The 12,152-nt window shown below is 40.2% G+C and overlaps 1 protein-coding gene across 8 annotated transcripts in view; it reads right to left on the bottom strand.

Annotated features, from left to right (window-relative positions):
* Window positions 1-12,152, bottom strand: part of MCF2L2 (MCF.2 cell line derived transforming sequence-like 2) — a 248,979-nt gene that overhangs the window by 95,434 nt on the left and 141,393 nt on the right. For all 8 annotated transcript variants that reach the window (XM_087861435.1, XM_087861430.1, XM_087861434.1 and 5 more), the window contains one exon: window positions 2,239-2,324. In XM_087861435.1, coding sequence (XP_087717561.1) covers window positions 2,239-2,324 — 86 coding nt within the window. The remainder of the gene's footprint in view (window positions 1-2,238; window positions 2,325-12,152) is intronic.

Raw genomic sequence — 12,152 nt, forward strand, 5'->3', positions numbered from 1 at the left:
AAACTTTTCAAACTCGTGTGCGAACACCGTTTGTTTATATAATCAACTTGTTCTGTTTAATGTCAGGGAGGTCTGTACCACACAATCTTAATTCTGCTGCTGTTCAGACTTGCTGCTATGCCTGGGATAGAGGATTATCGTGTCCTCTGCGGTGGAGCCACCTAAAATGCTTCTTTGGTTTGTTAAATGACTTATGCTGGAATGTCTAGGTTGGGGGAATTCTCTTTTCTAATCGATTGTTCAGGAAAGAGATGAAAACCCATAGCCATGGAGCCATCAGATACCATTGGAAAGGGTCATATTTTCCTTTTATTTGATATCATTAGGTGTCGGAAGGTAGGTTCAAAAATTGCTCAAGTCTTTGAAAGTCAGGAACGTTCTTAGGCCTGCTTCCGTCTGAGTGCTGCGTCAGTATATTTGTACATAGTATGTTCTCCTCTGCTTTTCACCCAATTCCTGCTCAGTTCTTAGTCTAAGATATGGTGTGATTCAATCTGTATATGTTTTTAAAATTTGGAAGCATGTGATTTTTTTGGTTGTAGATATTCTTTTGCACCAGACCTCAAAGGCTCCTTACTGTCTTGAGCATCAAATCTAATCTTCGACCTGGTTCCCAAGGCTTTATGGAATCTTCCTTCCCTTCTTTATTCCCCGTAGGGTTATTTTTCCCACCACCACTATCATCCGTCACAAATCTCATTCATGACCACACCTTGTGTAAGTTAACCAATGGAACATCATTTCTCCTGGACCTACTGAAGTCTTGAAAATCCAGCCCTAACTGTGCTCTTCCGTTAAGCATCTCTTCCTGCCCTCCTCCCAAAATATATACTTAATCACATATATTACTGTGCTACCTACTAATTGTTTCATGTGTTTTTTCCTAGCTAAAATAGAAGTTCTGAAGATAGGGACTGTGCACAGTGCTATCACATAGTGCTTAAAATCATTTTTTTTCCCCCTGGGGTGCCTGGGTGGCGCAGTTGGTTAAGCATCTGACTCTTGATTTCAGCTCAGGTCATGATCTCAGGGTCATGAGATCCAAGCCCCGAGTCGCGCTCCGTGCTTCACGTGGAGCTTGCTTAGGATTCTCCCTCTCCCTCTTCCCTGCTCATACTCTCTCTCTTAAAAAAAAAAAAAAAAAAAAAAAAAAAGGTACGCTGTCACTTAAAGGCAACAACAGAACACATTGCCAAGTGGTGCTTTTCTTTTTCTTTTTCTTTTTTATTTTATTTTATTTATTTATTTTTTTTACAGTCCTAAAATTTTTTTTAATGTTTTTTTATTATATTATGTTAGTCACCATACAGTACATCCCTGGTTTCTGATGTAAAGTTCAATGATTCATTAGTTGCGTACAACACCCAGTGCACCACGCAATACATGCCCTCCTTACTACCCACCACCAGTCTATCCAAGTGGTGCTTTTCTGAGACAACCCAACTAAAGACATTTTCAGTTATGCTGATGTGGGCCATTTACTATAACCGGGGGAGATAACATTTCAGTGGGTAAGAGGCCACATGTTTCCTTGAGTACACCTTAAAGTGAAAGAGTATAAAGTAGACTAACTAAACTAATACGGGCTTTAATCAAGCAGGCAAGTTCCTAAAGACATTGGTTCATTTATTCTCCAGGCATATTTTGGAGGCCTGCTAAGAGCTAAGTATTATCATAGTCCCTGGGCACAAGAGTAGCTCATAAGTCAGTAAGTAAAATGGTGCGGATCTAAATAATGTGATGATTGCTAGAACAGAGCTAATGATGGAGATTCTGAGTATAAAGTTTTGTTTTTTTTATGCATTTCCCCTATGCTTTTGGTGTTTAAACCCTAATTTAGGCTTTCTGAACGGCAGAGTAGTCACATGCATGCAAATACCTTCCTGTAGTCCAAAAATAGCATTTAATTTGTATAAACTGTGTCTTTGGGGAACCTATTCCCTTTAAATGCTTTCAAACCAATAATTCCATCTATCACCATTAGTTTACATTTACTATTTTCTATTTTCTTGATAATTCATTTTTTAAAATGCTTGCTTTATAAGTCATGTGCATCTCTTGCTTGTTGCTTTTATGAGATCAAGGAGTTTATTCTCAGGTACGTAAGTGAAGGTTAGTATAAAAATGTGCTTTTATCGGGGAAAAATGAGTGATGAGATATAAAACAGAGGACACCCTCCCCTTTCCCCGCTACTCCAAGGAGTTAAAACGACTCCTGCCGGGGATCTGCAATCTTACCTTGTGGGGGAAAGATTTTCAGGACTGCCGAGCTTCTCTGGCTCAGGGCTCTCTCCATCATGACTGCTTTCCAGTATTTCTTCATTCTGAAGTGACAGAAATTTTGGTAAGACTGTCTATTTTATTTGGGGGCTGTATATTTTTCTTTCCCTCAATTTATTTGTTTTGTTTTCAATGTTCTAGATAAGCACCAGGTCCAGTCCCTCTTCTTTCTCTTTCTTGAGTTTTTCCCAACCTCTCCGCAAATCCGCAAATCCGTTACAGTTTGCCCTTCAGGCTTCCTTTTGAAACATCAAAAACTTTCTCAAAAGCAGGGATCGTTTTTTTTCCTTAATAGTGAACGGCTATTAATATGGTAATCTTCCTTCCTGGTTGACTCACAATAAAGATTCAGAGTTTGAGCTAAGGGGAAACAGTGAAGAGATCATTTGACTCGATATCTCCTTTTTTTTTCCCCCACTGGGGGTAAGAAATGAGGATCTGGAGAAGTTGCGACCTACCCAAGGCCAAAGAGCTAAAGACAGAGATGAGATAAACCCAGAGTCCACTTTCACAGGCTGCTAATCACAAATCCATTCTAGCGTACTGCGTCCTGGAGCAGCTGGTCCCTTAGGCTGTACAGACTGGTACAGGCTTGAAGCCAGCTAGTGGTCGGAAGCCCCACTCACTACCTGCCAACTCTGAGACCTTGGGCGAGTTCACTGAACCTCTCTCTGCCTCAGTTTCCTCCCCTAGCACATGGACCCCAAGGTACTATCTACCACATAGGGCCAGGCTCTTTTTCAGAATAGTAGGCATTTAATTCTCAAAAAGAGGCAAAACTACTCATTTTACTTTCAAGAAAATACAGTTTTAACAAGGGAGTGAATTTGTATAACATTGATAGCACGCAGAGTATCTTAAAGATATTGACTAATAATGAACAAGGAGATAATTAGCCAGCATTTCAATTCTTCCTGCCTGCCATGTTCTGTTTAAATGAGTTATTTTATACTGTCACAAAAAGGAGTATAGATTTTGAAAGGGCCCTCTTGCAAAAGTATCGTTTAAGGAAATGTAATGAGTATATGTTTATGTAAATTAGAGCTGGAAGGTGAAGGATGAGCTTCCCCCAGACTGAGAACAGATGAGAAGTCTCCTTATAAAACAGGTGAGAGTGATAGGCTCTCCGCTGGTTGTGGAAAATGCAAGAGAGGCCTCTCACTGGATTAACAGAAAGCAGTCAAGGTAAGGTGGTGTTTATTATTCACAATGCCAACCACACAAACAGCAATACAAAAATGCTCAACAAATGAAAGAAAATCATGGATCTTTGATCTTTTTCACTGATGTCCTCCCAAATCTGGCATATCCAGAAAGCAGACAAACAAATAAAGGACTGTTTGGGATACCAGTTTTGCATTCAGCTCTCAAATACAAAGGCAAACTTAAATTCCAAGTTCATATTTGTTTCTTTTAAAACAGGATATCATTTCACTAAGAATCTAAATTTTTAGTGCCCACTATTACATATATTTGACCAGATCCTAGTAGATATTTCTCATTTCAGTCAATATACAGAAGTAAATACCAGTTCCTGGATTCCAACCAATCTAGTTATTTTCACCACATTACCAAAGCTCTTTCTTCACATTTTCTCTATAACGTTGAACTAATTACCACGGCAGTTAATGTTACATCACATCCCTTTCTAGTTCCTCCCCGGTGACATTACTATGCCAGAAACACCTGCTGGACTTTGAGCTCTAGCCTTATTTGTCTTTGGATCCCCAACATGTAATATGGGACCTTTGTAAAGAGTAACCACTATTTCTAACCAAAATTCGTCTCACTGTAAAACTTGCTACGGCTTATAAAATGAATTGTGCTCTTTCCAGATCTTCTGTTGGTCTATTTTAAGTGTGGTGTATTGTAGAGTCTTTTATTTCATGACAACCTAAGGGCAGACAAATAACAATGACTCAAGGTGTATAGGTATGGACTGTCATCTTTTACACTGAATGATGATGTCCTAATTTATGGACTTTGTCACGCATGAGACATGGGCTGGCTGAAATGCCTGGGCACGGACTTGGTTGTGTCAACCCACATGCCTAGGACCATGTGTCAGACAGTTGGTGTCAGGGTAGAGAAAGAATCCTCTGTCGATCAAGTTTGATGGAATACAGCACTGCTGCCATTGAGAATGTGATGGGAAGGATCCACAGCAGGTCTGGGTACTGCTTTAATAACCTGCAGGGAGGTAGTTAACTATACTGTATACCAAGGTTTTGCTAAGGTTTAGACAGATTAGTTGTGTTCTAGTGCAGTAGCTTCCAAAGTCTGACCATGCCCCGCAAGAAAAACATCAAAACATACATACACACATATTGTGATTTATAATAAATATATATTTGACCTTGTCCTATTTCTGGTACAGATCTCCTAAAACTTGTAATTTCCTAAGTGATAAGAGCCATGAAGTTTTCTTTTGTTATTCATAACAAACTACTTTCAACCCCACCAGAGTTTATGTTAATAAGGTAACTTTTGGAAAGCACCAAAGGAGGGGGGCTGATTGTCAGGGGAACCAACCACGTAATTAGAGGGTTGGAACTTTCAATTCCCCTGACCACCACCGCTTCCAGGGAGGGGAGGGGGGCAGAGATTGAGTTCAATTACTAATGGCCAGTGGTTGAACCTGTCATGCCTTTGTGATGGAGCTTCCTAAAACATCCAAAAAGAGAGCCTCTGGGTTGGAGAACACATGGAGATGGGGGGTGGGTGGCTTGCTCAGAGAACACGGAAGCTCCATGTCCCTATACCTTGACCTACGCATCTCTTCATCTGGCTATTCCTGAATTACATCCTTTTAAGATAAACTGGAAATCTAGAAAGTACAATGTTTCTCTGAGTTCTGTGAGCCACTCTAGTACATCAATCGAACCTAAGGAGGGAGTCATGGGAAACTGATCTATAGCAAGTGGTCAGAAGCACCAGTGACAACCTGGACTTTTCAAACAGTGTCTGAAGGGGGTCGGGGAGCTATCTTACAAGACTGAGCCTTTAACTTGTGGGACATGATTCTATCTCTAGGTAGACAGTGGCAGAATGTAGCTAATTGCTTGGTTGTGTTGGAAACACACACACACACACACACACACACACACACACAAAACAGACATACGTATAGCTGATGTTATATACTCTATTTTTAAATTAGGCTATCCCTGTTGCATTCTGTTCTTTTTCCTTATTTTTCGATGCTTGTGAACCCACCAAATTGAGTTCACTGTCACCACTGTGACCAGAACTTTGAAAACCACTTAGAGAGTGAAAAGAACACAGATTCTTCATGTGAGAGGTACATCTGGGTGGCAATCCCTGGCTTATTTTTTGTTTAGAAGTGGCCTTGGGCAAGACTTCTTTGCACCTGAGGTCTCTCTCTGTAAAAGAGGACTCATTGTATCTGTATCAGAGGGTTATTGTGGTGATTTAAGATAAGGAATTAAAGTACTTAGTACAAAGAAGACTTGATAAATGGTACCTATGTTTGGCCCTTTAATATCTACTTTGTGGGGATTAAAATAGGTAATATATGTAAAGCAACGAGGCACACTGACCTGCAGTAATTGTTGGACAGTTCCTACCTACTCATGTGTAATAGAGACCCCGTATTTCTCACTACCTGGGAGGTGTTGGCCAAGTCACGTAGGCTCCCTGGGCATCTATTTTCTTCTGTATAAAATGAGTGAGATGTGTGAATTGGCGATGAAACATTCTTCTGCTTATAATATCAAATACCAACATAAGTGCTATTGCTTCCAATTTTGAGATGAAAGCTAAATAAATTGCAGTCAGATTACTTTGGGGAAGAAATTTAAATTAAGCTTCCTCAAAGCTCTCTAGAAGGAAGACCACATATTTAAATAAATGCTTGCTTTTTCAAATATTGGGTCTTTTGTTCCTTTTATTTTAAATAATTAACTAAGAAAATTGACCACAGACCAACCAACCAGTTGCTGCTATATTTTGGTTACAGATTCCTTAGGAGACTCACTGAATTATAAAATGATGCTTTTTAATTTTTCTTTAAGATTTTACTTATTTATTTTAGAGAGAGAGAGAGAAAGAGCGTGAGTGTGGGGAGGGGAGAGGTAGAGGGGGTGGGAGAGGGACAAGCAGACTCCACCTTCAGCACGGAGCCTGATGTGGGGTTTGATCCCACGACCTTGAGATCATGACCTGAGCTGAAACCAAGAGTCGGATGCTTAACCGACTGAGCCACCCAGGTGCCCCTAAAAGCAGAGCAACAAGTTCCTGTGGAATCATATCCTATATTTCCCTCTGTCAACCCTGACTTAGAGTTGCCCCTAGGGTATCTCAAAGAGTAGATTTTCTCAGCCAGCTGGTGATATAAAAGGGAACTGACCCATAAACCACCCTACTGGAGAGGCAATCAGGTAGAAAAGCCCCTCCCCATTTATGTTCACTTTATTCTGAAGAAAAAGGGTGGCTGTGAAGGCAGGCAGCTGCCAACGGCTCTGGGCCCAGCATCACTCCCTGTACCCCCATTTCTAACCCAGCCTCTCCTGAGTTTCAAAGTGACACCAACCCATATACAGGTTCTCTAAGAGCACCTTGAATGATGACTTCCTAGGTCTTCTCAACAAACATGTAATCTAATTGTTTTGTCTCCCCCATATTTGAAGAAAGATGTATTTCAAAATTGAGAGAACAGGCTAAGTGCCTAGCTTGAAAGGAATTTTGTTTAAAAATTTTATTTCAGGGTCACAGTGTGGCTTAGTCAGCTGAGCAACTGACTCTTGATTTCAGCTTAGGTCATGATCTCAGGGTTGTGAGATCAAGCCCCCCACTGGGCTCCTTGCTCAGTGGGGAGTCTGCTTGAGATTCTCTCTCCCTCTCCCTCTGCCCCTGCCTCTGCTCCCGTGCATGCTCTCTCTCTCTCTCTCTCCAGAGAATATCTTTTTAAAAGTATCCATCAATTTTTTAAAAGTACCTACATTTTTTAAAGTATCAATAGCTGGGGGCACCTGGGTGGCTCAGTCAGTCGTGTCCAACTCTTGGCTTGGGTTCAGGTCATGATCTCATGGCTGGTGGAATCGAGCCCTGGTTGGACTCTGCATTAAGTGGGGAGTCTACTTGATATTCTCTCCCTCTGCTCTTCCCACCACTCACTCTCTCTCTCTCACTAAAATAAATGAATAAATCTTAAAAAAAAAAAGTATCACTAACTGGTTTTCAATTGATTATTAATTTTTTTTTCTTCCCCAAAGGAGAGATATGGCCACATTTGAACTGAATCAAATTAGCTTTTCCCTGCAGTTAAATTATTTCACTTTATGACTTTAGGTATGCGTGGAAAGCAATTTCAGTTTCAACTCTTTTAAAGCAATGGTATCTGGTAATTCAAGGTGAAAATATTATTTATTATATTATCACATTTCTTTAAAAAGAGAAGCTACTAGACCTCATTGTGAGAAAAAGGTAGATAAAGGGCTGAACCACCCTCTTCATTTACATATAAAAAGTGATCATTGCAAGAAGTATTTATGGTTAAGCACTTTACAAAATTGTAAATTAATTATGAAAACCAGAGAAAATAAATGAAGAGGTAGGACAAGTAAGAATTATTGAAAAATTACACAATGGTGGGGTGTAGGGAGGACAGTGGGGGAAAAAAAGGAAAAGGAAAACTCTCCAAAGGCCATTCAACTTCCAGCCTCAGCCCAGGGTGGTCTTAGAGACACAGTCCCAGACTGAACAGCACCAGCCTTGGAAGGGATGGCTCTGCCTTTTCCTCCCCATTGCTGGAATTGCTGGGGAAAAGGGGGAAACCCATTTCTATTTCTTTTTCTTTCTTTATTTACTTTTTTTTTTTTTTTTGGTTAAGATTCAGGGGTTTCTGATGTGGAGAATAGGAAGAACTTTTGAAAAACAGGAACCACTTAGAGAATCTACCCTGGGAACAGATCGCTAGCTGGCTAGTCTGTCCTGTTTGCTCCATCTCACCGGCCCTTCCCAGCACATCTTTTCTTACTCTTCATTGCCACTGCCTGAAGAAGCCACTGGCTTTGGATAATAGAGCAGTCTTTTTTTTTTTTTTTTTAATGGCAAGTATTTCCAGAAGGGTTAAGGAGCTGTCATCCATGCATTGCTATGAGCTAGCTCATTCAGATATTCTCCTACCTCTAGACCAAGTCAGCTACATTGGGTAGGGGCTTCCAAGAGGGAGGGGAGAGGAGAAGAAGGTTTTAGTACATGTTATGGACTAAAGCCCTTTGGAGGAGAAGGGCAGGCTTAAGAAGACAGGCATGAGTAGTCCTGAAGCTTTGTGCGAATGGGAAATGAATAGCGGAAGATAGGGGAATGGGTCCCAAATGCAAACTTTTCCTATTTCAAAATTTTTCCAGGGTCTCTTTTATCTAAGATCTTGAATTTCCCAGCCAGAATTATTAGTAATTAGTTCAATGACCTCATTGGTTAAATTGGTTTTTAAAGGCTGGACTAATACTCTAAACAATGTTTATAATATTTTGTTTATGAGAAAAGTGTCTTCTTAAAAAACTGTAACATTGTTTTAACAATGATTTACAAGTCTGTAGTTCTGTTCAAAATACCAGAAATTGAGAAACATGTTGCAAGATACCTTTCTCCCATTCCCAAACCAAGAAATGTGAAGGAAACAAGCATGCCAAGGACATTGAAAAGAAGTTGCCTACGTACCCAGAATTTTCTCAAGCTGTTTGATTTCATGTGATTTTAACCTCAATGCATAAATGTCAATGTAAACTTATTTTTGTATGTCTGTAAATCTTAATTCGTAAATAAAATCACAAGTTTGAAAAGTACTTTTTTAGACCGATCTTTGGTCCCTAACCTATTTCACAAATAATTTCCACATAACCTTAAGGTCAATTGGCTGGCTCTCATTGGTGTGTGTGTTGGGGCGGGGGGGGGGAGCTACAGCTCATAGAAAGAGAGGGTGTGGGTTGTTGTTACAGATCCACAAAACCCTACAAAGTTTGGACTCAGCCTTCATAAGTCCTCACTTTCTACTGTTTCTCCTGAGTGCTCTATATTAGCCAACAAATTCATCTAATGAAAAATCCGAGATGGAAACCTCAAAGTATCTTCAATATCTTCTTTCCCTCTCTATTAAATCTCTTCCCTTTCTTCTCTGCCTTAATCTACACCTCATTCATCACACTTTCTGAGACAGTCTAGTGTATTCTAGGCACTGGGGAAGACATCTGGATTAATTGGTATGAGCTTTGCCTATCTCCCTTTTTTCTGTCATTAGAAGGCTCTTAACACAGGAGGCACACCCAGACCATGACACCTGCTGGCACCTGGTCCTCCTGCCTGCCTTCTTCTAGTCTACCCTTCATTGTTGTTGTACCAGAGTCATCTTTCTAATACACAGGTACCCTTCCTGGCAACAACTCCTAACCAAAGCCTTCAGCAACCTGTTCTGGTCTACCTCTCTGGCTTTCTCGAACCATTCCCAGAATGGCCTATGCCCCTTCAGACTTTTGAGACTTTATATCCTTCCCCATCTTGACTGACTTTCTCTGTCTTATCCACCTTTCAAAGTTGTATTTATTTTTCAAAGTTAAGTTCAAATGCCATCTCCTTTCTAAAAATATTCCCAATATTGTTGTTATGAACTGTTCCCTCTTCTGCCTTCTAACATGTTATATTCCTTTTACTGGAGGTATGTCACTCTCTCCTACATTACAAATTATTTGAAATATGTAGTTTCCCTCATGAAACGTGTAAGATTACTGAGTTCAGTCCCCATGTTAGAATTGTTTCCATATGACCCATAGCAATTGCTTTAATGCATATTAAACGGAGCTGAATAAGACACCCAGTTTGGACCAATGAAATATTTTAGTCATCTCAGTTTTTTATTGGTCAAAGAGCAAAGTCAACAGTGGTCTTAAATGCTATTCTCTCCTTTTTCGTATAGCTCCCTCAATGAAAGTCCGTTCTCATAGTTTAATATAATCACACCCTTACTTCACTAAGTTCTAAACTCTGTATTAGCCTAAGAGATCCATATCCACCTTAATGAGCTCTCCTTTGTCCCAAGTCTTTATGACCAGTGAATATAGCCTCTAGGCCAGTGTGACCAAAAATGCAATCCTTATACCACCTGCGTTCTAGTCACCAAATTAAAAATTTTAAATTTCAAAGTTAAAAATTCAGATTCTTGAACCATGTTCTTCTAGCCCTCCTGAATCACAATCTCTGAGGGTAGAGCTTGAGAATCTGCATTTTTTATAATAATTTTTTATTACATTATGTTAGTCACCATACAGTACATCCCTAGTTTTTGATGTAAACTTCCATGATTCATTACTTGAGAATAACACCCAGTCACCATGCAATACGTGCTCTCCTTAATACCCATCACCAGCCTATCCCAATCCCTCCCCCGCCCCAAAGCACTCAGTTTGTTTCCCAGAGTCCATAGTCTCTCACAGTTCATTCCCCCTTCTGTTTACCCTCCCTTTCTTCTTCCCTTTCTTCTCCTACTGATCTTCCTACTTCTTATCTGCATTATTAATAAGCTTCTCAGGGCTGCAATACATAGGGAACCTTGAAAATCTTGGTTCTAGAAATTCTTCAGAAAGCTTAGTTGGGGTTGCTTTAAGATTTGGTGGATTCACTGAATGACCAGACTTCAAGCATCACAGAGGGTGAACACTGAAATGTGCTTATAGTTTATGTAGTTCTCCTGTTGAGAATCAGAAAGGTAAATGAAAGCTTTGGGGGTTCAAAGGAGTGAGAAAGCAAGGAACTGAGTTTGGCCTGATCTGCTATCATTTGGCAAAACAGTACACATTCAAGATTAGGAGAAGCTATTCAATTTAAGATCTGAATCTGACCTTCCTTCAGCTACTTTTCATCTTTTACACAGAACATTCTATTTATAAACATGGGATTAAATGGGAAACTAAAATTAGTAAGAACCTGCTATATGTGAGGCATCATGCTAGGTACTTTCCGTATGTTTCTTGTTTTTAAAATATTTTTATTTTGATTTGTTAACATTATCATTATTATTGAAGTCATATAGTTTTCATTTAACCAACTACCTGTGAGGTTGCTTTATCCCCATTTTGCAGAAGAGGAAATTTAGAGTATGAGAGATTAAGTAAACTGGTAGTTAGGTAGATTAAGTCACTGATAGGTTATAGGTAAATAGATCAAGTCAGATGAGTAAACTATTAGATTAAATAAACTACAAGTTTCAGATCCCAGTTCCACCATTTAGTAGTTGTGTGACCCTTAGGGAAACTCGCTTAACTTCTCAGAGTCTCAACAGCATCACGGATAAAACAAGGGAAACACTATCTTCCTCATCTTCTTCCTCAAGGTATTGAGGATTTGTGATGAAATCAGGTACATAGAGCACACAGCACAATGTCTGGGCCTCATCAGTGTTAGCAACCTTTCCCTCACCTCCCCATTCTGTAACTTACAGCCTTGGCTGTAAGTTACAGATTTTTTTTCCCCCTCTCTCTTTAATTTTTATAAAGGAGACTATTTGCTTGCAAGCCTAAAAAGGCCTCTACTATCTAAGCCACATTAACAGGTGCCCAGGAACAGTTTGTTGGTGCCCATATCCAGTAGCTTGGTCTTTATCCTGAGGGTTCACATTCATGAAAAAGGAATTTTCATCAGCCTCTGGCCTCTTTCCAGCTCTGAAGAGGCTGTGAAGCGAGCAGCCTGGGAAAGCAGCCCCCATGAGTCATGCTTTCAGCTTCCAGCTGGTGACGTAAAGGACCCGAACTAGAAACATCACCACTGCCAGCAACCACAGCGAATCTCCTCCACGGCTGGGCTTTCCCAGACCACGTCAGTGAGTCTAGCGCATGGCCACACAGCTGCCAGATGGCCCC

The sequence above is a fragment of the Ursus americanus genome, chromosome 4 (assembly GCF_024610735.1).
Source record: "Ursus americanus isolate L20-20 chromosome 4, mUrsAme1.1.p, whole genome shotgun sequence".
In the NCBI taxonomy this organism is placed as follows: Eukaryota; Metazoa; Chordata; class Mammalia; order Carnivora; family Ursidae; genus Ursus; species Ursus americanus.